Source organism: Antechinus flavipes, chromosome 5, assembly GCF_016432865.1.
Source record: "Antechinus flavipes isolate AdamAnt ecotype Samford, QLD, Australia chromosome 5, AdamAnt_v2, whole genome shotgun sequence".
NCBI classification, from domain to species: domain Eukaryota; kingdom Metazoa; phylum Chordata; class Mammalia; order Dasyuromorphia; family Dasyuridae; genus Antechinus; species Antechinus flavipes.
Window position 1 is genome coordinate 185,275,172 of NC_067402.1, and position 25,515 is coordinate 185,300,686.

Below are 25,515 nucleotides of genomic sequence, written 5' to 3' on the forward strand. Positions count from 1 at the left end.
AGTTTTGCAAGAATTAATAAGGGCAGTTATGGTGCTTTCAGCTATCTTATTCAATAATTACTGAATAAAAAATAAGTTTTTTATATCCTTGGAAATTTCTATAACACCTTTTTTTTGCCCTGCAGTCAATATATTATTTTCTTTTTTATAGGTTTTTTTTGTGTGTTTGTTTGTTTGTTTTTTTGGTGATAAAAGTTGCAGATGCTTCTGGGGCTATAGATAAAAAAACAAAGACAGTACCTAACCTCAAAACATTTATACTCTACTGGGGGAGACATCATGCATAGGGAGTGGGAGCTAGAGATGGAGAAAGGTACAAAGGTATTGGTGGGATTGTGTGGAAAGGAGATGATCAGGGAGTAGATTATAAAGTGAAGCATGGTTGGAGTTTTTCTGAAATAGTGGTCTAATGAGATTGTTATCAATCAGGATAGTATAAACATTTAGTTGGTCTATATTTATAGGGATCATTGGGGTTCATATTTTTTGGTAGTTGATATGTGATAACCTGCATGATGGAAAGTAGGATCAGCTTTGTGTTGGAGAAGAAAATGGTAAAATATTTTGCTAGTAATTTATGATCCACTATGTAGTGTTTGAGCCAAGAATTATGCATCTTACTTGGCTCTGCTGCTTTTGTAGGGGGAAAAACTCTCTTAGAATGAACTTTGATGTTGACTGAAAAATGATAGAAGGCTGTCATTGCAACACTAATCATGGTTCATTTGAAATATTGGAATTGAAGTACATGATGATCATACTATTATATGTAACTGTCTTCTCTATTTTTGATTGTACCTTGCCTCTTTCCTGATAACTTGATAGCTCCCTGCCTCTTATGTTTCACCTCCAAATGGCTAGCATTCTGCTTTTTAAGCTTTTCACCTTTCAGAATCTCCTTATGATGACTATGGACTCACTGATTCCTAGAAATGTAAGAAATTAAATACTATGGAAATACCCTTTTTATCTTCCAACCAAGTAAAAACTTTGCTGTCATTGTAAATATCACCAATTATACAGATACATCTGTAAACACACATTATAAACATTCATAAATTGGTGACCACAGCATAGATATAGTACCAAATACATGGATGATTTTTCTCTGAATTCTCTTGAACTAAGACCACAGGTAAATAGTATAGTTCTTTCAACTGACCTTTTATTTGAGAGATGTATTTTTGTGTATCTTCCCATTCTCTCTATCTTCTGAAATGCCTTTAAGTCAAATAGACAAATATGTTTGTTTGTTTTTTTTCCTCCAAATGTTAGCAGATACAGAGTAAAGCCTATGGCCTTGTTCTTGATGACTTTATATGCATGAACTAGAAATGTCACATGCTGATATTTCAAAATGGTTGATCCAAGCTTTTCTACTAAAGCCTGAGGGTCTCCTCCTATGTTTATTGGTGGATGATAAAAGCACTCTGACCATGTGTTCCCCTGAGGGTAGCAAGGTATATTTCTAGATTTGATTCCTGCCAAAGCAAATACCTCCATGTAGTCATGGAATTTACTTCAAAATTTCAGGATTTTAGGAGTTAGGACAGAGTTAATTCTCTCTTTCTTTTTCTCTCTCTCCTTCTTTCTCTTTTCCTCTCTCTCTCTTCCTCCCTCCCTTCCTTCCTTTCTCCCTCCTTGCCTTCCTCCCTTCCTCCCTCCCTCCCTCTCTTCCTTCCTTCCTTCCTTCCTTTTATCTGTAATGTGGATCTCCCTATTTCATTCAGGCTGGAAGTATAGAGGCTGGAAAAGGAAATGGTAAACCACTCTAGTATCTTTGCCAAGAAAATCTATAGAGTCATGAAGAATTTGACTCAACTGAATGACTGAGCAATGGGCTAGATGCTGTTTAAGCACTGGTGATACAAAGGCAAAAACACTCTCCTTGTCCTTAAGGAACTCATATCCTAAAGGTGGAGACAAGATGCAAACCAACTATGGACATACAAGATATATACACCATAAGTGGGAGATAGTCTTAGAAGGAAGGCATCAGAAATATGTTTTTGCCCAGGGTAACTTTAAAAGACCTCTTGACGAAGGTGGGATTTGAACTGAGTCTTGAAGGAACCAGGAGTGTCAGAGAAGTGAAGTTAGAGTATTCCAGGCAAAGTAGACAGCCAATGAAAGCAGTGATTCAATAGATGGAACACTATGTTCCAACAATAAAAGCGAAGCATTTTTAGCACACAGGTTTGCAAGGTGCCTTACAATTGTGATTTGTCCTTGCAACAATAGCTTTTGTCTGGGAGGTAGATGCTATTCTTATTCCCATTTTACAGACTAGGAAAAGTAAGTATTTAAGTTAAGAAGCTAAGTGATTGGCCTAGAGTTGCTCTTTTGTCCCAAGATTTGACCTTGTTCTTTTTGACTCCAGGTTCAATATTCCATCCATAGTCCTATTTAGCTGTCTTTGAAGGACAGCAAGAAGGTTAGTGTCCCAGAATTGTAGAGTACACTGAGGGAAATAAAATATAAGTATACTGGAAAAGTAGGAAATCTAACAAAGCATTCAAAGCCAAACAGAGGATTTTATATTTGAGTGGATTTTACCATCCCATGTCCATACACAATCAACACAATAAGTGAACTAAGAATTTACTATAATTCTTGCTCTTTATTCTTCAGGTGATCTTTCTATTCTTCAAGCACTGCAGACTCTCTAAAGTCAAATTTCTCTGGTTCTATTGAGTGTTCAAGTAAAAAACACCAGCTCCCTGCCTACAATATTCTGACAATATTTTAAAGAATCTTGAGTTGAGCCTAAAAAATATGTACTTCCTCTGGACGTACCAAGGTTATGATATCTACTTCTTGTTGATATTGATGACTTTAGTAGAGGATTCCAAGCTCACTCTGATATAACCCAAATATGGGATAGTACATCTGACTTAGAGGGCTTGATTCTACAGAGTTTTAGAGATGTTATGTTCTCAAAAAGACTTGAGCATAAATATTACTTTGTATCCTCTGTCCAGCACAAGACACATTTTAAATTGGGACTATTGCTTATGTACTGGATCCTACAAATTCAAGGGGAAATGACTCAGGAAATATTGGGATTGTGTATATAATCGTTAGGGTTTAGAATGACCCTCACTTTTAACCCTGTATTGGTTTTCTAATGGTAATCCAGTAGCATTTGGTTTCTAACAAACTCAGTCTAGATTCCACTTTAGAAGGTTAATAGCACCTTTAAAACCATTAACTCAGATCTATAGCAGAGACATCCTGACTTCTTTGGCCATATTCTATAAATGTTGGTTTTTCCCTCAGGAGAGATAGCTCTGGTCCCTTACTTAGTTCATCTTCTATAAACAAGGTCTATTTGAACCAAAGTAATTTTTTTCTTAGTCTCAATAATTAATACTTTCAGAGATGATCTGAATTTTTGTTTCCTCCTTTTTTCCATCATCTTCATCTCTATTTTCTTGACCAAGGTATCAAGCAACCTTTAAGCTATCAAGAGACTATCCTAACTGCTCAATTATTGATAGGTGAAACTATAAAATGTTGTCATATGCCAATCCCTATTCACTTGGAAAAGTTTAATGTCCATTTCTTTCATAGGCATTAGTCCTTTGATAATCATACTCTAAACCATCCTTTCCTGTTGTATCAGAAAGTCATAGGTGATATTTCTCTCTCTCTTTTTTTTTTTCTGAGGCAACTGGGGTTAAGTGACTTGCCCAGGGTCACACAGCTAGGAAGTGTTAAGTGTCTGAGACCATATTTGAACTCAGGTCCTCCTGACTTCAGGGCTGGTGCTCTACTCATTGAGCCACCTAGCTGCCCCAGGTGATATTTCTCTTGATAAAAATCACCAAAGAACTGGAAATATATGATCTACATATCCTCTACACCAGCAACCTATTCATCCAACCAATTCAAGAACTCAAACATTGTGATCTCTGGCCATTGACTTTTCAGAGAGCATTGAGGAAGCATTCAATAATCACTGTAGTTGGGAGGAGGGATTCTGAAATAGGGATGTGCAATATTCCCTGTTAGGATTTTTACAAGGTGCTAAGACAGTGGAATTGATAGAGACAATAATTAACTAATTTAGCATGGTTCAGTATGATTGATCTGATCCTACAAGAAGAAGTTATGGGTCAGAACTTGAAACAAGGTACTAAGTGAAATTGAGGAGAAAATGGTTAAATCTAATTTAGCATTGATTTAATCCTACAACAAATAATGGTTTCCTGGTGATGTAATGATTGGCGTATACTCAGTGCACATCATATAAGCAAGAAGCTCTCAGGGCCAGACCCAGAAGCCCACTAAAGTACAAGCTCACTAGAGGACAAGCCCACTAGAAGCTCATTCGGAGGAAACTAGAGGCAGAAGCTGGCAGAGGCAAAGTAGGAGCTCTTGGAACCAAGGAGAGAGATAGGCCTCTAAGAAAGCTAACTGGGCCCAGGAAAAAAGACAAGACTGAAGGAAACAAAGGATTGGACTTTAAATCCTTGTCTACACTTGTGATTATTGAACTGAAAGGAAGGCTGCTCCCAGAAGCCTCACAAGAAACCTGCTCCCAGAGAACATTATATTTTAGAGAAGAATATTACATTTCCCTCCCTTTTTCATTGGTGTGAGAGAGAGATCAGGAAGAGTCCTGATAGATTGGATGGATGAGAAGAGGCAGTAATAGTAGAAAATGCTTTTCCTTTTAAAACTAAGTGACTGGTTGTTTCTTTCTCTTTTTCTCTTCTCCTTTTCTACCTCTTTCCCTCAAACTCAGGGACCAAAAAATAATTAATAACTTTTGACCATATATGAAAGTATACTAGTAAGAAATCAGAGTATATGTGTCAACAGAAATAGTGGTCCTATCATGATCTAATCATATGCCCTCCAGAGTTATTCAAGATGCATGCTTAACTCCATGGAAAATGTCCCAGCTAGAAGGTATGTGTAGCTAGAAATGGCCAGGATCCATACTTAACTCCTTGTGAAACATCCCAGTCAGAATAAAATGGGGGAGAGGCCTCCCCTGATTATCTGCATTATATGTACATGGTCTTTCCTATATCTATTTGCACAAGTGAGGCTGGTGCTTCACTTTCTAAATATTCTGTCTTGTGGGACCTTCATAACCAATCCAAGTCTTTGATTGATGACATTTTTACTTTAAAGGTTTACAAAAGATAGTCTCTTGGTCCCAAGGATGAAAATATAAAGTTAACAAAGGTTGAATTTTAGTTTTGATTAATAAAATGAATATGATGTAGGTTTCATTTTAACATGGGAGGGAATCAGAATATTTGGAGTGGAGAAATCTTCCAAGGTTTAACTTGTTAAGCTTAGGAAAGAAAATGAAATTTTCTCTATTGGAAAATAGGCACAACCTTTCCCCAAATACATAGAAATCATTTGGGTTTCAATTCTGACCAAAAAACGAAGGCTCTGTCTATTTAGGATCACTTACATTTTGAAAATAATTAGTGAAAGTAGTGAAAGGAAAAGTTTGACCACAGTTGAGAGCTTCAATGTAATGTAGCAATGATATATATATATATATATATATATATATATTTAAAAGCATAGTACTGGGAAATAGAAGCCTGAAATCTAGCTGATCCCATGTTAGACTTCAACAAATTGAAGATATCAGTACCTCATTCTTATTTCATAGGGATATTAAGGAACTACTAAAAGTATTTTTAATTCATGGAATAGAATGTTATTTAAATGCAAAGTCAATTATTTATTATTATTATTAGTAATTAAGCAATGATCAATATGGATTACTGAAATATTGAATTTTTTTCATAATTAAAATATTGAAAATTTTAGAATACCTTGTATATGGACCCTAAATTTTGAGTGTGGATTTAGACTTTTGCATTCTTAAGTGATAGAGGCAGGATATTCAGAGATACAGTCCCAGAAGAAACTAAGCCTAATTGTACCCAATTATTTAACCCTTGCCACTGTGCTTGTGGACAGCTCCTCCCCCCTTTTAGATACCCAAATCAGGAAGAACATGCTGATGCAAGGCACAGGTTATGGGGGCAGGGGGAGGAGCACTGAAGGATAAGCTTAAATTTGAATGTGTGGATTTGAAAGGTATACAGATACGCCTGTGGAGCAGCAGTGGTTGAAGCAACAATTTCCTCTAGCCCCAAGACTTCCAGGGAGTCAAGAAAGAGCCCCCCAATTCCCCATCACAGTCATGGACAGGTAAAGAGGCAGCCTCCTTATAGATCAGACCAGGGCAATTCATAGCAAAAGTAAGTGAAAATGTTCACTTGCTTTCTCTGGCTTTTTGCTCAGAATGACTCTGAGTCATAAGCATCTACCTTTGGTCCTTCTTTCTTTTTCTCTCTCTTTTCTTTTTGGTCATCTCCATCTGACTCATTCTTCTTTGATACTTTCTTTTTTCTCTTAAGTTCAGTTTATTTGTGCTAAACCTTTTCTAAATCTCTCCATTCATATTCCTTAGCTCTTTCCTTATTTATTTATTCACATGTATATATACATAATTTATACTAGAACATGGACCTCAAAGGTCACCTAATTCAAGCATCTCATTATAAAGATGAGGAAACTAGGGAGTTTCTTTCTAAATCTCAGTGCAAAAAACCTCCGAATTTTATGTACAGATTTCTTTCCTGTAATTCCAATTTCTATCATCATTCCCAATGCATTTGAATCTTCTATCAAAATTTCTGTCTTACAATTTTATATTGCTCTAAACAATAGTGGTAATAATACATTTTGTACAACAAATAATTCTGACTTGTTAGATGCATATGCTGAACATTCATTTTATATTATAATATTACCTACCTTATCCATATGCTTTATTTGTATTGTACTTATGCTAGACAGCCACAAATTAAGGTGAATTATTTAAGATTTTTTTTGTGACTTAGAATAACTGAGCTCCAGACTATATATTTGAAGACAAATTCATGTGAAGTGTCCCTTCTTATCTTTAACCCTTGTGGTTACCCACTTATTAAAGCTCAAGTGTGGGTCAATAGTGGTTGGGCTAGACCTACTTCTAGGTGTCAGAGTCCAGTACTTGTTTCTAATGTAATGCAAATTAGATAACAGGAGAAGTGACTTTTGATAAAATTGGGCAGAGTGAGAAAGATAAGGAAATATAGAGAGTGAATTTCATAGGAAAAAAGTAAAACAGGAAGAGAAAAATAGTGGTTTTTGTGAAGCAAATATGACTGATAGATGAAAAAGGACAATCAGAAGTATAAAGAGGCAGAAATAGAGATAAAGAAAAAAATTGGCAGATGACTAACATTTAATGCAATTATTTTCAATATGTGGGTTTGAGAGGGCCTTGGAGTTATTTTAAAGATCTACATATTCATATTTTATCAAGTATTGTCATTTTGATCCCTATTTAACTCTAATAAAATGTTCTGTGTGACTCAGTTTCTTGAATGAGCTATTACACCTGTTGTAGGCAGAAAGAAAGAAATTATACATTTCTCACTTATATGTATTACTACTATTTTTCTAGAAATACATAGAAGCTATTATAAGTAATAAAATGAAAAGTTAGTCAATGAATTCACAGTAACCTCTTGTCATTAAGTATTTTTTTATTCAATAATACTTATAGCACAACTTCTATCATTTAAGAGTCCATGAGATTTTTTTTTTTTTTTTTTTTTGTATTAGGAAGAAATCCTTTTACTCAAGAAGGTTGGGGACCTCTGATCTAATGCAAGTCTCCCAAGGGAAAAATAAAATCTCTGCAATATTCACTATATTAAGGCTATTTTAAACCCATTTGATTCTGGTTTGCATTGTTAAGGAAGCAGATAGTGTTCTACCTCAAGGAGCACAGCTGTTCAGAGTAGCTGACAATTTGAACATCTAAAAACTGTCTTCAAAAAATCTTCCTTATGCTGATGAAATATATGGAGGGAATATTTTTCTGTATAAAATTTGTGAGAAATAGAAGGTCCCAGTGTTCAGCTGATAATGTAGAGGCTGGGAGATAGAGCAAGGGGGAGGTGAAAGATCATGAAAGATGAAGGTTATGCAATGATGACAGGAAGAGCTACTATAAAAAGACTAACTAATCTATTTGGAGGATGAAGAAAAAGTCTGTGAAGAGATTTTGTTATATTTTTATTTATTTTTTTAATATTTCCAAATTAATTTTAGTCTAGTTTGAGCAGTTCTGAAGGCCTTGAGTTTGATATCTCTGAATATGATAACCTTATTTTAAAGACAAGGAAACTAAGGCCTAAAAATAGATTTATCCAAGTCACACAGCTAGTTAATGAGAAGTAGTTAGTGTAGAGTAGAGATAAAAACCTCTATTTCCTAGTTCATTATTCTTTCTAATACAACAAGCTGCCTCATTTAATTTTTTTTTTTTTCCCTAGTGGATTCTCCTTATCTTTCCCAGGTTGGAAATGCAGTGGCTATGCAAGGAAGTTTTATCAATATGGAAGTTTTAAGTTGCTCCCTTTTCCTGGTCTGAATTGATTCACTTCTCCTTTGGAGGTCTGAAAGCTCTCTGCTTCAGGAGTGTCAGTGTACTGGTGTCAGACAGTGCAAACCCTTAATTAGCTTTAGTCCTACTGTAGCTCAGAACTCCTGAACTCAAGCAATCCACCAGCCTCAGCCTCCCCAGCAGTAGGGACCATAGGCACAGGACACCCTTCCCTGATTACCTCATTTAATTTACCAAGGACAAAGAATAAGATGACACTGAAAGAAGATTGGTCAAGGTTAATAAGACTTAACAACTTTATTAAATAGATCACTAGGGAAGGATGGGGGAGAGGAAAAGGAATTCTTGTGCTTCTTTCCTAATTTCAAATGAAGTCTCTTATCTCCATCGACATCTCTCCTTCAACACACACACACACACACACACACACACACACAAATATACATGCACTGCAAAAACCTTTATTTAAGATTTTTTCTCTCTAGATTTACTAGAATGCATTTGAACAATGTTTTGTATTAAAGAATTGGACTTATTATTATTATTTTTTATTATAGCTTTTTATTTACAAGATATAAGCATGGGTAATTTTTCAGCATTGACCCTTGCAAAAACTTCTGTTCTAACTTTTCCCCTCCTTCCCTCCACCCCCTCCCCTAGATGGCAGGTAGACCAATACATGTTAAATATGTTAAAGTATATGTTAAACACAATATATGTATATATGTCCATACAGTTATTTTGCTGCACAAGAAAAATTGGACTTAGAAATAAAGTAAAAATAACCTGAGAAAGAAATCAAAAATGCAAGTGGACAAAAACAGAAGGAGTGGAAATGCTATGTTGTGGTTCATACTCATTTCCCATAGTTCTTTTGCTGGGTGTAGCTGGTTCTCTTCATTATTGAACAAATAGAAGTGATTTGGTTCATCTCATTGTTGAAGAGAGCCATGTCCATCAGAATTGATCATCATATAGTATTGTTGTTGAAGTATATAATGATATTGTTCTGCTCATTTCACTCAGCCTCAGTTCATGTAAATCTCTCCAAGCATCTCTGTACTCATCCTGCTGGTCATTTCTTACAGAATGATAATATTCCATAACATTCATATACCACAACTTATTCAGCCATTCTCCAATTGATGGGCATCCACTCAATTTGGACTTATTATTTTACATATTGAATAATATAAGGACAATCTATGAAAACTTTAAAATAGGAATTATTTATTTTGATATGATGTTATCTTTCCAATTCAACATTTATTACTATAATCATTGCTTATCATCCTGATATTCTTACAAATCTTTAGTACATTTGATCCAATATATCTCTATGTGTAATAGGTACTTGGTAGAGAGGTTGGTTGATTTATAGGATCAAGAGAAACAAAATAATTCTCTTTGAGGCCTAGTACATCATGTTTAATTATATCAGACATGACATTTTGAGGGAAAAGTTGCTAAAGTTCTGTTGGTTTTGAAGGGGAAAAGTGAGACCAGAAAATTCACTACTATGATTCATGAGAAAAGCAAGTATTTTAGAGGATATAAATAAAGAGAGGAAGATGTGGGATAAATGAAGATAATTCAACAATTTGAGAAATATATTTATTATTTTCTTACTGGAGAAGATACTAAGTTATAAAGCTTTTGTGATGCTACCTCCTAATAAAACAGGACTAGACAGGGTCTGAAGGAATCAGACAATTACTGAAGAAATTACTTTCCAAGTGAACTAAATAATAGTTGTTTCATAATCTTGATAAGCCAATCTGAAGGAAATAGACCTGAATATTTCTCAGGCCTACAGCAAAGGGGCAATAGCATTTCCCCTTTGTATATATGCCCAGTGTGTGAGTGTATGTGTGTGTATATATATATGTCTATCTATCTATCTATCTATAATGTATATACCCAGTGGTAAGTGACTCTAAGTTGAATTGATGCTTTCAATAACTGTAGGGCAAGACAAACTCTTTCAAACTCTTCTTCTTTTTTTCCCCCTCCTTTTTGTCCATAGCCTCTTAATGAATCAAAGGAAATTCCTCTACCACTTCAAAAATGTGAGATGGGCTAGGGGTCGTCATGAAACCTACCTGTGCTTTGTCGTGAAACGTCGGGATAGTGCTACCTCCTTTTCACTGGACTTTGGTTACCTTCGCAACAAGGTATTGATCAGAGTATAACTTTCTAGACAATTGAGAGCTAAACCAGCTAATGAAGACCCATTCATTTGATCATTGGGATTTGTCCACTTTCTTCTTCATCTCCAGTTGCAATTATCCTAAATAACTGCTTATCCTCTTACCTATCACACATACACAATCAACCAAGTCTCATTATTTACTGCCGCCCACACTCCCACATCTTTCTCCATCACATAAATTATGCTTTAACTCTATCTTTCCACAGAGGTTACCCCCTACAATCTATCTATCAGTAAATATTGGACAACCAGGTGGATTGAGCTCCAGACCTAGAAATAGTTAAGAACACCTGAGTTTAGACACTTACTAGCTGTGTGACTCTGAGCAAGTCATTTAACCTCTGTCTCAATTTCTTCATCTGTAAAATAGAGATAATAATAGCATCTACCTCCCAGGATTTTTTTGAAGCTAAAATGAAACTAATATAGCTGTAGAAGTGTTTTTAAACTTAAAGTGTTATATAAATGCTACCTCTTATTATTTATTTAATACCCACTATGTCTCAGATATTACTCTGGAAAAAGAAAGGAACTTAGACTTAATGGGGGAGATACGTACACAGAAAAGCATTAAAAATGTGGACTGGACGTGTATTTGTATTGGCAGAGGGACATCTTGATTGTTAATTCTTCTTTTTTCAATGCATATTGACATCTTCTGTGAAACTTATAGTCTTAGACCTTGTCTGATCAGTAACACTTAAATGATTTGCCTAGGTTTTCACAGGAAGAACATATCAAAGGTAAGATTTGAACTTAGAACTTTCTAACTTCAAACTTAACTCTCACTGCAATTTGACATACAGGTCAAGTTCTGGGAGAAATCCACCAATAACAGGAAGAGACTATAGCAGTATAAAGTAAAGCACAGGGATAGAATAAAGTTGCAGAGTGAAGAGGTTTATGGGTCATTGTAGAAAAAAGTCTACATTGCCTCTACAAATATAAATTGCAGTCTAGGGATTGGGCCTATGAGCCTAGACATGATTGGGAGTTTGGGGAGTTTCTTGGACTGGTGGGCCATTACTGCTCTCTTTCAATCTCAGGAAAGTTTTTTTCTTTTCTTTTTAAGTACAGGTAAATAAATCAAATGTCCAACTATGCTTTGTAGTAAACTAACATTCTTTTTTTTTAATCCCCTATTTCCTCTAACTTCTTCTCAATATCAATATCATGTAATAATTTTCTCTCTTCTTTTCAGAATGGCTGCCATGTAGAATTGCTCTTTCTTCAATACATCTCTGCCTGGGACCTTGATCCTAGTAGATGCTATAGGGTAACATGGTTCACTTCATGGAGTCCCTGCTATGATTGTGCCCGACATGTAGCCAACTTCCTTCGCTGCTACCCTAATCTAAGTCTTCGAATCTTCACTGCCCGTCTCTACTTCTGTGAAGACAAGAAAGCTGAGCCAGAGGGACTTCGACGTTTGCACCAGGCTGGAGTCCCAATTGCTATCATGACTTTCAAAGGTCAGAATGGTTGAAGATTTAGAGATATGAAGGGGAAATATTTTGCAAAACTTAGGTAAACTGGGAGTAGGGATGGAATGGATTCAGAATTCAAATAAAGAAAAGACCTTGAGGTGAGGTTAGATTTAAGGAGAGGAGTTTCAGGTTTGGGTTATAATTTGACTTTAGGGGCAAAGATCAAAATTAGAATGCTATAGAAAGATAGAGAAGGGCAGGAGATAATGCCTATGAGGGGATTATCAATATTCAATATCAATATTCCAGAACACAGAGATGGATACTGTGTTAGAAATACTGTTGGGTTTGCAGTTCAAAAACTGCAAAGATCCTAACTTTGTTTGAATTGTTTGACTTTGAGCAAATTATTTAATCTTTATTTTTACTTGTATAAAATGCAGTGCTTACAATACAGTTAGGGGTTGGGATTGGGTGTGAGTGTGGGAAACAATATAAGGTAACAATGCACTTATTCTTTAGACAGAGAATATGATTTCCTTTCTCCACTCTGCCTTGGGATCTGACTTTTTCCCTCTCTTTAACTAAGATTATTTTTACTGCTGGAACACCTTTGTGGAAAATAGAGAGAGGACCTTTAAAGCCTGGGAAGGATTACATGAAAATTCTGTTCGTTTGTCTCGGCAACTCCGGCGTATCCTCTTGGTAAGGCATCCTTGCTTTCCACCTTCCTTTGAGCTTCTTTTTCCTATTCTATTTTTGATTTTCACTCCTTCTCTCTTTGAGATCATTTATTTTTTTCCCTTTGTTATTCTTGATCTCTTCTTTATTTTTCTCTATTTTGTTGTTCCTTAATTTATGTACTTCTTGATCATCTTTTAATTCCTTTTTCTTATCTAATAAGATTTTTCCTTATTTGAAAATTATCTTTATCTTTCAGCCTCATGCTTCTGTATATTTATCTTTAACTTCTCCTTATCTCAATTCTTTCCTGTCCTGTATCTTTTAATCTTCTTCATTCTCATTCTTTTGACGTATTCACTCCTGTCAACTCCCTCCTCTAAAGGCTTCATACTAGACCATTCAGCCCTCATTTTTCTTTTTCTCTTTTTACAGCCACTCTATGAGATTGATGACTTAAGAGATGCCTTCCGTACTCTGGGACTTTGATACCAGCTTTAATATGATCACACAGAGTGATATAACTCTAGAAACAATGAACCTTCTTTCCTTCAATCTCTCCTTTCTATACCTAAATTGGCACTTTTAACTCCATTTTCTCCTTTCCCCCCTATTTTTTAAAAAATTCTTTATAATGTTTTGAGAAAAAAATAGATAATATACTTCCTGCTCAGGACCACAAAATGTTATTCATCCCTATTTTTCCTTCTCCCTCAACTCTGCTCCTTACAATACCTCCTTCTAGAAGATGCTTGAACTGGTAAATGAATTCACCCACCAAGAATCTATTACCCTGATAACAACAGCTTTGGGAAATGCTGAAGTGATGAAGAATGAGAACATTCTTAACATTCTCCACCCTGGATCTTCCAGCCAGTATAATTTTTCATAATTTGTTCCAGTTGAATTTTCAGTGATCTCACCACTGATGCTCCTTCTAACCTTTTGCCTTGATAACATGATTCAAACTTGAATTAAGGCAGAATGCTGTTGGGACACTTCTTTTCCAGACTGTGGTTTATGCAGCCTCTCTTTGAGGAAGGTTGAATAACTCTAACCTTAAACCTTATTTTCAAAGCATTAATATCTGTGCAGTGCTGTATTTTAGCTTTGTCTAATGCATATGTTTATGTTTGTAAATAAAGTACTTTTGTGTATGGGATGCAGTTAGTACTTCCCTGATTTATTGATTTAAATTTCTGGTAAATGGCTTTAATTCTCAAAAAATGTTGAATTAAAATATACTTTCTGAGGTATCTTAGGGAAATTAGGACTTGGGATCGTCACAACTCAACGATTTTCTCAACTAACTAATTCCTAGGAAATAAAATTTCTCTTAACACAGTGTTCAGTGTAAGTCAATGGTGTCAAACTCAAATAGAAGCAAGTGTCACTAAATTTATTGTATGAATCCCATCAGGCTGCATATTGACTTAAAAAACCACATTATCTATTAACATTATCTATGTTCAATTGAAATTTCATTTTGTTAAATATTTCCCAATTATATTTGTAGGAAAATGGAGCACTACATGAAAGGGATGTGAATAGAATGGAGCTCTATGTGTGTAGTGAGGCCCATCTATGGGGTGGAATTGTTGCTCTGAATGGCTAAAGGGAGGCAGAATAAACATTTCTAGTCTCTTTTCCATCCGTTCTTCTCCAATGAAACTTCCATTCTTGTCAGGAGAGACAGCAGGAGGTTGGAGCTGGAAACCAACATTCCCTCAGAGATAGGGAGTACTGGGATGGAAATAGAACTATCTGCTCTCTTAAATATTGTTTGTCTTGGAGGGATGATTGTGTTCTATCCAACTTCTAATCACTTTGTCATTTTGTGAAGAGGGAACCCCAAGCTTAATATCTAAGACCTGATGACTTTTCCATCCATTATCAATTCCACAAAGATATGCATAGAGAATTAGCAATAAATCCCATTTATCCAAATCATAGTAAAATAAAAATCAGAGAAGGTATATGTAGAGAAATATATGCCAGACAATACAGTATGAAAGTCTCTGTTTTTAAAGGAATTCACATTTCAAACAGAGAGGAAGTTTCCATTAATAAAATTATATAGATTTCTGTAATAAACCATTCTGACATCTAGGACTTTAGTGGTGAGAACCTTCTTTTCCAGGTCTTTGGTTTCCATGAGTGCTAAAGAAATAGATGGATGGATGGATAGAGAGGTAGAGAGACAGATACATGGACTGATGGATGGATACATAGATGATAGATAAGATAGACAGATGGATGGGTAGATTGGATGGAAAATTTGTTAAGCACTTACTACATGTCAAGCACTGTGCCAAATAAAAATATAAATACAAGCAAGCAAGTAGATCTTGACCTTAAAGAACTTACATTTTGATGGGAGAAATCAATATATAAAGTAGAGCTGGAAGGAAGGGGAAAATTATATCTGTTGAGACAGTATGGATGACAGGGAAGTAGTATAGAGGTATGATTTGGAGAAAGATAAGGTGAAAACTCCCCTTTCAGAGTTGGAGAGTTCAGAGTCTGAGTATAAGGTTATGGTCATAGTGGGGAATGAGGATGATGGCCTTAGTAGCAAAATAGTTAGGAGAGGGCCAAGAGGTTGCATGGAGGTCTAGAAACTAGACTGAAACAAGTTGAAAGCAGTTGCCACCTCACATTTTCACAAGATTTGCTTCTTTGGAAAATGTCTAAAAGAGAGAGATTGATAGTCTGGATTGGCGGTGGGATGGGATGTGCTGTTATTCTTAGAAATCTCAAATATTCTTAAAAGTAACAGTGTTTAAATGGTAGTTTAAGTTCTGCCTCTGCTTATAAATGATAATTCAGTGATAGAATAGTTATTGGGGAAAGTGGGGAATTGGATGTAGGCTTAATATAGTTACTTTTAGAGTAACTTTTGGCACCATAAAATGGTAATTATGTGACCAACCCTGGTGACATTAAAAAAATTCCTAAGTCTTCCTGCTGAATACAGCCATAAGAAGGACTACCTGATCCTGATCCCATAGTCAAAGCAGATTCAAACCATTTGGAGTTAGTCTTATGATTTCTTTGAAATCTCCTCATTGCTGCATTTGGAACCTATGTTTAGACCACTTGTCATCATTCCCTGAGCCTTCCCAAACTTCTCTAAGATTTTCGGTTATTCTGCAAAACAACTTGTATAACAGTTTTGAGAGGTATTTCCTTGTTGAAATGTGTTTAAACCCTATCTTTTCTGCCCCAATCTGGCACTATATTACTTCAGTGCTGCATGGTGGCTTCCTAATCTCAATTAAAGATGTCTTATTGCTACTTCAGTAGTTCTTTTTACTGCAGGATAACACCCCATACTTGGGACATAGAATATCTAAACAATTTAATTTTCAGAATGAGGAATTGGTAGGCCATAGGATGGAAATGATTCTGTGGAAAAAAGTTAATTTTAGAACCCACTGACCCCTTATTTATGGCAGCAAATGAGCTAATATTTGCTCGGATAGAATTCTGTACTGGTTTGCTCCTCATTATATAACTGGTTCTTAGAAATTGAATAATGGATGGTCAGCCATAAGACTGAATATGACTGGAAATGGGACTTCATATGCACACATGACCTGAACAAACGTGGACAGGTTAGTGGTCATGTCCAGTGGAGTTAATTCATTATGAATGGATGAGGTCAAAGTCTCCAAAAATTTGTCTACCAGAACAACAGTATATTTAATAAAGTCCTTACTTGGGGGTTAGAGAGAGCTGGAATAATTGGTCATTATTTCTTTTTCCCTTTGAGGATGGTATATCTATTCCACTAGTCAAAAAACTTGATTTTAGGCAGGATTTTAGTGGCATCTCAGAACTCCTATAGAAATAATTTTATATTATTCATTCATTTTGAGAGTGAGGATAGTCTTACTGAGCACCATGAAGACCACAGTTATTTGGTCTGTGAGGAGTCTCAAAGCTGGAAATATAGAAACAATTTATCCTGGGCCGGGAAACTTAGGAGGTCTTCTGCCTGCCCCAGCAATCAATTAATCAATAAGTTCTTATTAAGCATCTTTTATATGCTGGGTACCCCACTAGATGCTGGGGATACAGAGATGCAGGTAAAAAATCTCTGCCCCCAAAGAATTTATAGTGTATCAAAGAAAAATGTTTATAATTAAAAGTATAGATGAAATATGTGCAAAATAAATAAGGTCATTTTATGGATAGAGAGACATGATATTGAGAAGGCAGGATACTTAGGCTGAGCTTTGAAGAGAACTATGGATTTTAAGATGCAGAAGTGAGGAAGTAGCACATTCTAGACAATGGGGAAAACCTATCCAAAAGTACAGATGGGAAATGGAAGCCAATTTGGCTTTACCATAAAATTTGTGAAGAGAAGTAATGTGTAATAACCCTAGGAAGGCTGCAACAAGGTTCTGAAGAGCTTTAAATGCAATACAGACTGGAAACTGGATTGGAGAAGGAAGAGAAATGCAGATAGGGAGATGAATGAGGAGATTATTGCAATAGTCCAGGAGAAAGTTGATGAAGGCCTGAACTAGGGTGGATGCTCTTAGAAAAAAGAAACAGAGTGTTCTGGAAATACAATTGATAAGGATGTTGACAATTGATTATTTATTATGGATGGGGGAGAGTAAGAATTAAAAGATTACTCTAAATCAATGAAAAATTCTAGGAGGAACTAAATGTAATATGGGGCCAGAACCCCGCCCTGTGAGTATTCTTTAACCAAGCATTTGTGGTCTTCAGAACCACAAGCAGATCCCATTATGTAGTTATTGCTTTAGAGATCTGAGATCTCTGTTATCACTACTCTGGAGTCCCCTGCTGGGGGATGAGCAGTATGACAGGCACCCTGCCATTGCATCGGTAAACCATGGAGATCTGCACCATGGGCAAGAAAAGCACACATAATAATTAGGGTTGAATGAATGCTATGGATTCTCCATGGTGAAGACTTGCTATTTCTCTTTTCTATTTCTAGAGGGTTGGAGGGAGAAGTAAGAAAATCCAAATATAAGCGTTTTCTATAAGTTTACTTGGAAAAAGCATTTTTAAGATCTATAGAAAATACTAGGGCAGCTAATTGGTGCAGTGGATAGAACACCAGCCCTGAAGTCAGGAGGACCTGAGTTCAAATTTGACCTCATACATTTAACCCTAGATATGTTACCTGGGCAAGTCATTTAACTCCAATTGCTTCAGAAAAAAAAAAGAAAAAAATAAAATACCCTCCATTTGGATACTCTAAATAAAAAAAAAAATACTATGATAGAAATCCTACTTTTAGAAATGCTAGTATAGTCCAGTTAAAGTCAATTCAGCAATATTTATTAAGTGTTTCTTATTTTCTCCAGGATTTTGGTAGGCAAATAGGATTGATTGGATGAATTATTTTAATTTATGAGACTAGGCCTAAGTCCCTATTCCCAGAGCTAGAAGACCAGATCTTGGACCCTGGGTTGCAGGAAGTCACATGATCTCTAAAAAGTCAGACCCTAAGTTGCAGAAAGTGACAGGAAGCAGACAACATTGGTGACCATTGGTCAGTGATGGTGTAATGCCAGAGAAACTGAGGCAGGAGAGAGATTAGAGAGTTTTAATATTTTATTAATGGGAGATGGGAGAGTAAGATTGACTGGACAGGACTCTTGTCTCAGATTATCCAGTCAGACAGAGATAAAGATATACTGGGACCAAGGAATCCATGTTGGTCCCAGGGCTGGAGGACCCAAAGAATCCAGCGTCCAGCATACAGCTGCCAGATGCCATTCTCCAGCAATGAATGGAAGAACCCCAACTTCTTAAATACCTTTTTGGAGACAAAGAAGAGAAAGGGAGGGAAAGTTTTTATCAGGGAGGGGAAGCCATAAAACCCTAAAAAATCCGGAGACAAAGAAGTAAAGATATCGTGGGTTATCTTGGAATATTCTAAAGGAATATTGTAAATCCTTGAGGACACAAAACAGTCAGGAATCTACTCTCTTATCTTGCTAATTTATAAGAGATTGAGACAGAACAGTTAAGGAAACTGAGACAGGGAAAGTCAGGACAGTTAAAGAGAACTATGGCATAACAATGGTTACTTCTTTTTAGTCTATCCAATGAAAAGGCTCGGGTCTTTTGCTATTTAAATCCTGACAAGCTGGGAGCTTGTCAGGTTCCACAAGCACATGGTGGAGTTGGGATGGCTCCCAAGTGTGTCTGGGCCTCTCCCTGCAGGGATTAAATAAATGCTTTCTCTTTGTACCTGAAGAGGTCTCTGATTAGTTAATTAATTTTAATTAGTTAATTTGGGGAAGGGGGTCCAGCACCCATCCCACACAACAAAAACTCATGATGGAACATGCTGACCACCATCAGAAAGAACTATGGGTCTGAATGCAGATCAAAGCATATCATTTTCTCCTTTTTTTTTTTCTCCTGGCTTTTCCTTTTTGTTATGATCCTTCTTTCACAACATGACTAATGTGGAAATATGTTTAACATGAGTGTACATGTATAACCTAATCGGATTTATTGCTATCTTGGCGGGGAGGAGGGAACAGAGGGAGAAAAATCTCGGAAATCAAAATCTTACAAAAATGAACATTGAAAACTATCTTTACATCTAATTGGAAAAAATACTGTTAAGTATATATATGAGAGAAAGACATTTTTCTAAGAAGGGGTCTATGGACTTCACCAAACTATCAAAGGAATTCATGACTTAAAAATAGGTAAGACTCTCCAGCCTGAAAGCAGGATTGAAAGCAGGATGGCCCCTTGATTAATTTGGATCATTCTCTCTGCTAAGGAGTTTCTATGAAGCAATTTTATTAATAAAGTCACTTGGGTTTTCTAGCTGTGGAAGTTATGGAGTACAGTTGATGTGGGTGTGGTCCCTTTAAGAACTGATTTATTCCTTTCTTTCTGATTCCCAACCCCTCCTAGTTGATCAATCCAGGACCTTTTGATTCACAAATCCTGGTCCCTTTGAATTCCAGTAGAAGATCTGGGCCTATCCCAGCCCCACTTGGATCTGAGCCAACTTGGGACTCCACCCACAGGCCCCTTTAGCTAAATCTCTCATTATAAAAGAGTTAAGCTGGAATTTTTCTTTGCAGAGGTTCCAAACATGCCAGCCTTATGCCTGGCATGCCAGGGATCTCTGCCCACTGGAATCCTGTTTCTGGTGTCCTCTTATCTCTTTATCCTTTCCTATTTCCTTAATTATACTTTAACCTTATTTCCAAACTTGCCTAATAAACCTATTTTGTCAATCTAGCTTTTTGGGCCTGTAATTCCTTATAGGGTATTTTTTTGTGCTAGATCTCATTTAACTCTTTATCCTTGTGCCAAATCCGATGGGGTTGCAGGGGAGCTCTATTTGACTCCCTGTACCCCGAACCTGCCACTAGATCTCAAATCCTAATTTCATTTAGGTACCCCATATCTAGACCTCATCATAGTCAGACTCTTCCTGTACTAGACCATCAGAATGATGGAGTTATCTACCAAATGATGGGGTATGGACTGTTATCCTCAAAATATATTGGGGTTACAGGCTGATTTCATGGATTGTCTCAAAAGAATTTGTGGACTTAGACATCCTCCAAATCAAGAGACAAAGATTTTTATTATAATTGAATTTTAGGGAAGAGATAGGGTGCAGGGACTGTAATCAAAAGTCTATTTGAATAAAAGTCTACTTAAAGCCTAATATAATCCTATCAGTGCTTGCCTTGAGGAACAGCTAGGCTTTCATATTGTTTATAGTGATTCAGGCTTTCTCTGTTGAAGGCCTTAGCTTTAAAAGGCCAAGGTCTCCCAGTGTAGCCAGAGCCATCCCCAGTTGTCCTGATCTATATATGGCTGCTGGACCCAGATGTCTCTGGAGGAGAAAGTGAGACTGGTGACCTTGACCAACTCTGCCCCACTTAAATCCAATTCATTTGTATGTTAATTTGCATATCATAGCATCATCTCCCTGGTCCTTATCAAAAAAAAAAAAAATTATGGGACCCAAGATATTTTTTGAACTTTCAGCTATCAAAATTTATATTCCTTTAAGAAGAGCTCCGGCAGATAAGGGTATGATATCTTATATGGACAGAGGGAAGGGAAGAGAAAGAAGAAAGAAAAGGAAAGCAAAGAACTGTATTGAGCAACTGGCTAATTCCAGTTGAGTTCTCAGTGAGGTAACTCCTGCTATTTACTACTCAGAAGGTGTTTGTCCTTTGCTCTCAAAGAAGGACCAAGATACCAGGAAAGTGATCCATGACATACAAGTAAATTGGATTTGAGTGAGGGAGGGCTTTGTAAAGTCACCAGCCTCATTTTTCCCTCCTGAGCCAACTGGGTCTAGTGTTAAGATATAGATCAGGATGACTGAATATGGTCCTGGATGTAGCCAGAGACCTTGGCTTTTTTAAGCCAACAGGTTTCAGTTTGACTGAGGGTAATGCTCAATCAGTGATTAAAGCTCAAAATCATAGTGCATGAGACTCACCACTGATATGATTACTTTTCCAAGCCAGGCAGATAACATAAGTTATTCAAAATAAAGACATTTAGTGAAATAAGAAAAGTAGCAGAAGAATACTTCTCCCTATAAGCAAATGTGTATATCAGCATCGGGAAGAGTATACTCACCTAATGAACACGTGTGGCCATGGCTCATATGTGTGCAATCAACTCACGCCTCTAAGACTGCAGGACTACTACTTGTGGTGAATTCAAAGTCGCTAATCCAATAGGGTTTGCTTCATACTCTGTACTTTATTGTCTGTATACTGTGATGAGCATTGCCCTTGCTGATCTTATCTGGTCACTATCAGTCAGTGTTTTGTTGGTTCTGCAATCACCACCAGGCAGTCTGGTTGTTGTTAATCAGTTGTGTCTCTTTGTAACCCCATTTGGGATGTTCTTGGCAAAGATACTGGAATGGTTTGCCATTTCCCATACTCCGGTAGGTATGTGGTTATGTCTGTTATTAACTTCAACTAGATTCTTTAATCGACGTTTCTCCATAAAAGGATCAATAGGTTATAATTTCACTATTTTAGCTTATGCTTAGATGCTTTTTTCAGTAAGGGAGATAGTCGCTTCACATATTCATTCATCAGAGTAGGAAGAAAAACTATTTTTTCTCTAGTAAGAATGGTATCTATTGTTTCCCAAAACTTTAGCTATATATTGCTTTCCTCTCTAGGAGTTCAGTAGGCTCTAGAGATTAGGATTTTTTAAAATAAAGAATAGCTAGACAGCTAAATAGGGCCTATAGGCATTCTTTTAGATAATCTTTAAATCTACTTCCTCTAATTTATTAGGAACACCAGCTCTGTTTGAAGTCTTTATTTGGCTTGGGGTTAAGAATCCTTTTTAAATTCTGTCAGTGGTCAATGTGAATACCTAGGATCTGCCTTTTAACAAACTGTCAAGGAGTGCCCAGATCTGAGACCCTGTTGTTTTTCTTAGTGTTTCAAGATCTTTTTGTTCTTTTATGCAAATGAAGCTAAAAGGGAAGGCAAAAATAACAACCAAAAAAGTGAAAGATAAAGTGGTATGGTAGAAATTGTGATATGTTTGGGATGAGAAGACTTCAGTTTGAATTGTTGCTCTCTCTTTTAACCTGTGTGATCTTCAGCTAGACACTTGAAAGAAAAGGCACAAGCATTTATTAGATGTCTGGCATTTACCAAGCACTATGCTAAGTATTTTACAAATATTATATCATTTAATTCTTAATTTCTCTGGTTCTCTATTTCCTAAAATGTGAAATGAAGGGATTGGAGTAGGTTTTCTATTATGATTTCTTCCAGTTCTAAATATAGGATCCAAGTGGAGTTATTGTGAAGCATCACCTTCTGCATCAAACTCTTATTTCATATTCCTACCTTTACATTGTGATGTATAAAATGTTAGAGAGTTATAATTTCTACCTAATTAATTATTTTGTTAATCATGCTAGTGGGTAATTAATAAAAGGGGTCAGTAGCATTCTCAGATACCAAAGATCCTTGGTGGAACCCACTCAACTGCTCCTGAAGATGGCAATCAACTTTGATTGATTAATAATTAATGAGAAGAATGAATGAATATTATAATGAGAGGTGGACTTATTCTAATGGAGAGCTGAAGGAATGTGACTTCCAGACTACCTCAGCTTCAGCCAATATAGGCAAAGGATTTACCACCCACTCTCCAACCCTTCCCCAACACTGAGTTGGATCTCACTTTGATGGGATTTGAACAAAACTGAAGAGAAAGTTAATCCAATCTCATTATTAGCAATGTCTTTCAGGTGCTGACTTGACCCAGTAGAGAATGAGGTGATAGGAAGGAGAAAAATCCTGGATCTACCCAATAAGTGGATATTTAATAATCATCTCTCTCAACATATATGCATCTATCTATCTATCTATATTTGAAAATCATACATACACACATATCTATGTATATACATGCAACAAAACTCTAAGGCTTTGAGCTGCCATAAATTGGTATCTATCTTATTTGTCTCCATATACTCATATCAATGGGACATAAAAGTTCTTTATCCTCTCGTGACAAAGATTCTGAAGCAGATTAAGTTTAAGTATATTGCTCAAGGTTTCACAGCAAAGGAATAACCAAACTGGGGTGAAAACTCAGGTCTGACTTCCAAATTAATGCTGGATCCATTAGGTGGATTTTAGCTATCAGAAGGATTGTTTACAATCTATGTGAATGTTTCCCAAGGATACTGTTGTTCCTAGGTTTATTTTATAGAGCTTCATAGTTCCAGGGCACAATTTGGTGGTTTCCCTTTTACCTCAGAAACCATTTCGAAACAATCCCAAGGGGTCTGGCCCACATATTTTGTTCATTAGGGCATCTCAGCATACTCTAGAATCCATTAAAAAAGTCTTGAGAGCTGTGGATGTTAAGAACCTCTGATTTTTCCTCTTTTGCAGATTGGCAGACTAATGCAGACTATTAGGGAATGAGCCTTCTTCAGCTCATACACCAGGGAGCTAGGGAGACATCAAGCCCAACTAACCTGGTACACAGCTGGCTGTTCTAATCCTCAGACCACAAACTCTGCATGACGTAAACATCTTCTAGTTGAATGCATAGTCAAATGATCTCTCACCCTAAGGGTTTTTAATGTGTCATGGACCAGGGGATAAGTTTCCTTTTGCTACTCACTTAAATCCCAAGAGCTTCATGTATCTTGATTCAGACCTTTGGGTTCAAACAACTGATTCAGAAATATCTGAAACATTTATAGATATGAAACAGAAAACAAACCAAGAAAATGAAATACTGGGTCTTACATTTTAGAATCACAACCATAAATTGTAACCCTGGAAAAAGTCTTTATAAAATTTTCCAAAAGTCATGTGATTGGGTTTACTTCATGGGAATAATTGGAGTTGACTATCAGTGCAATACCACTCCAGTGAGTGAAAGTCAGGGGGTGCATGAAGTTATGAGTACTCAAGGTGGTACAGAAATAAGGAGATTGCAAGAAGCACATCATACAGATTGTATCATAAGAATGTCACCCACTTTTGTCATTGAACAGAAGATTATTAGGATTATCAAACCTGGCAGCAGTTAGAAAGCACTAGAGCATGACAACAATAATTTTTGGTAAAGAAAGTTCCTGATAGAACAAGAAATATAAAAGGTTTTCTGAGAATATTGAGAAAAGATGAAATTGACAGCATTTAATTTTTTTTTAATATAGAGGAATACCATGTTCATGATTGTGCACAAAAATAGTGACTTGCAATTTAAATTGGAAAGTATGTTTGAATTATGAAAAAAAAAAGTTTCAATACTTCACTGGTTCTGTGATCTTATTACTGTAGGTATTCACTATATTAGTACAAATCACAACTCATTCAGGCCTTTTGAAGATCATGCTGTCCATATTGTTTCTTATTCTTGCTACTTGATAATCCCAAATACTTTTTCATTTATATATTTCTTTTCTGATTACTTTTTTCTATAATGGATAAATTTCATCTTAAATCTGTTTCTTTCTCATTCCTTCCATTTTATGGCCCTCATTGAGGTATGGTTCTTTCCTAGCAATAATATTTTCCTAACACCCTTTTTAGTACAGCCTGCATTTTTCTCTCCCAGTTCCTGACTCACAGATCATGGTGGGACAGTTAGAATACACTTTGCTTTCATTTCCACTTTCAGATCCTTCCTAGACCATTTTCACCAAAGAACCTCTCCCTTGAAATTCTTATTATCAAAATTCATTACTTAATCCAGATCCTGATGGCTGTTCTCTTTGGTATATTTTACACCAAAATAGTTATCTATGGTCTGGTTCTTTTCCCTTGCTTACTCATCTTTATTTATTTATTTTTTAGTAGTTTATTATTAAAATCAGAATTTAATTCTGAATTGTGGGTGCCCTAGGCTTCAGTCCTCCTTCCTGTTATTTTTTGAATTCTGTCTAGGACTCAATCTCAGGAAATTCTCTCCCTCTGAAATCACATTTAGGGCCCCCAGCCTTGCTATCCCCAAAATATTCTTCCTCCCTGAGGTACCACATCTACCAGATGTGTACTTGATCCTCTCTGCCCACAGTCACAGCCCATAATAACTTGGCAGTACCTCTACTGGCAGTTTCTCTCTATGGCATGTCCTTATATTAGGAAGTTTCAACATACATTTTGATATTCCTTCAAATATCCTGCTTTGTCAGTTCTTCAATCTACAATTCCCAAGATCTAGTCCTTCACTCCATCTCAGTTCCATACAATGAT

General features: G+C 36.3%; 1 protein-coding gene across 1 annotated transcript; it reads left to right on the forward strand.

Moving 5' to 3' along the window:
- The first annotated feature begins 6,108 nt into the window (after positions 1 to 6,108).
- On the forward strand, positions 6,109 to 14,108 carry AICDA (activation induced cytidine deaminase). Its single transcript, XM_052000889.1, has 5 exons — positions 6,109 to 6,192; positions 10,470 to 10,617; positions 11,857 to 12,127; positions 12,672 to 12,787; positions 13,199 to 14,108. Exons 1-5 carry the CDS (start codon positions 6,185 to 6,187, stop codon positions 13,250 to 13,252), a joined length of 597 nt encoding a protein of 198 aa, XP_051856849.1. The 5' UTR covers positions 6,109 to 6,184; the 3' UTR covers positions 13,253 to 14,108.
- The last annotated feature ends 11,407 nt before the right edge of the window (positions 14,109 to 25,515 follow it).

What these genes read in the sequence shown, in the direction of transcription:
- AICDA (XM_052000889.1), top strand. An exon ending in TGCTATCATGACTTTCAAAG is followed by an intron (nt 12,128 to 12,671) that starts GTCAGAATGGTT and finishes TCTTTAACTAAG; the next exon opens with ATTATTTTTACTGCTGGAAC. An exon ending in AACTCCGGCGTATCCTCTTG is followed by an intron (nt 12,788 to 13,198) that starts GTAAGGCATCCT and finishes CTCTTTTTACAG; the next exon opens with CCACTCTATGAGATTGATGA.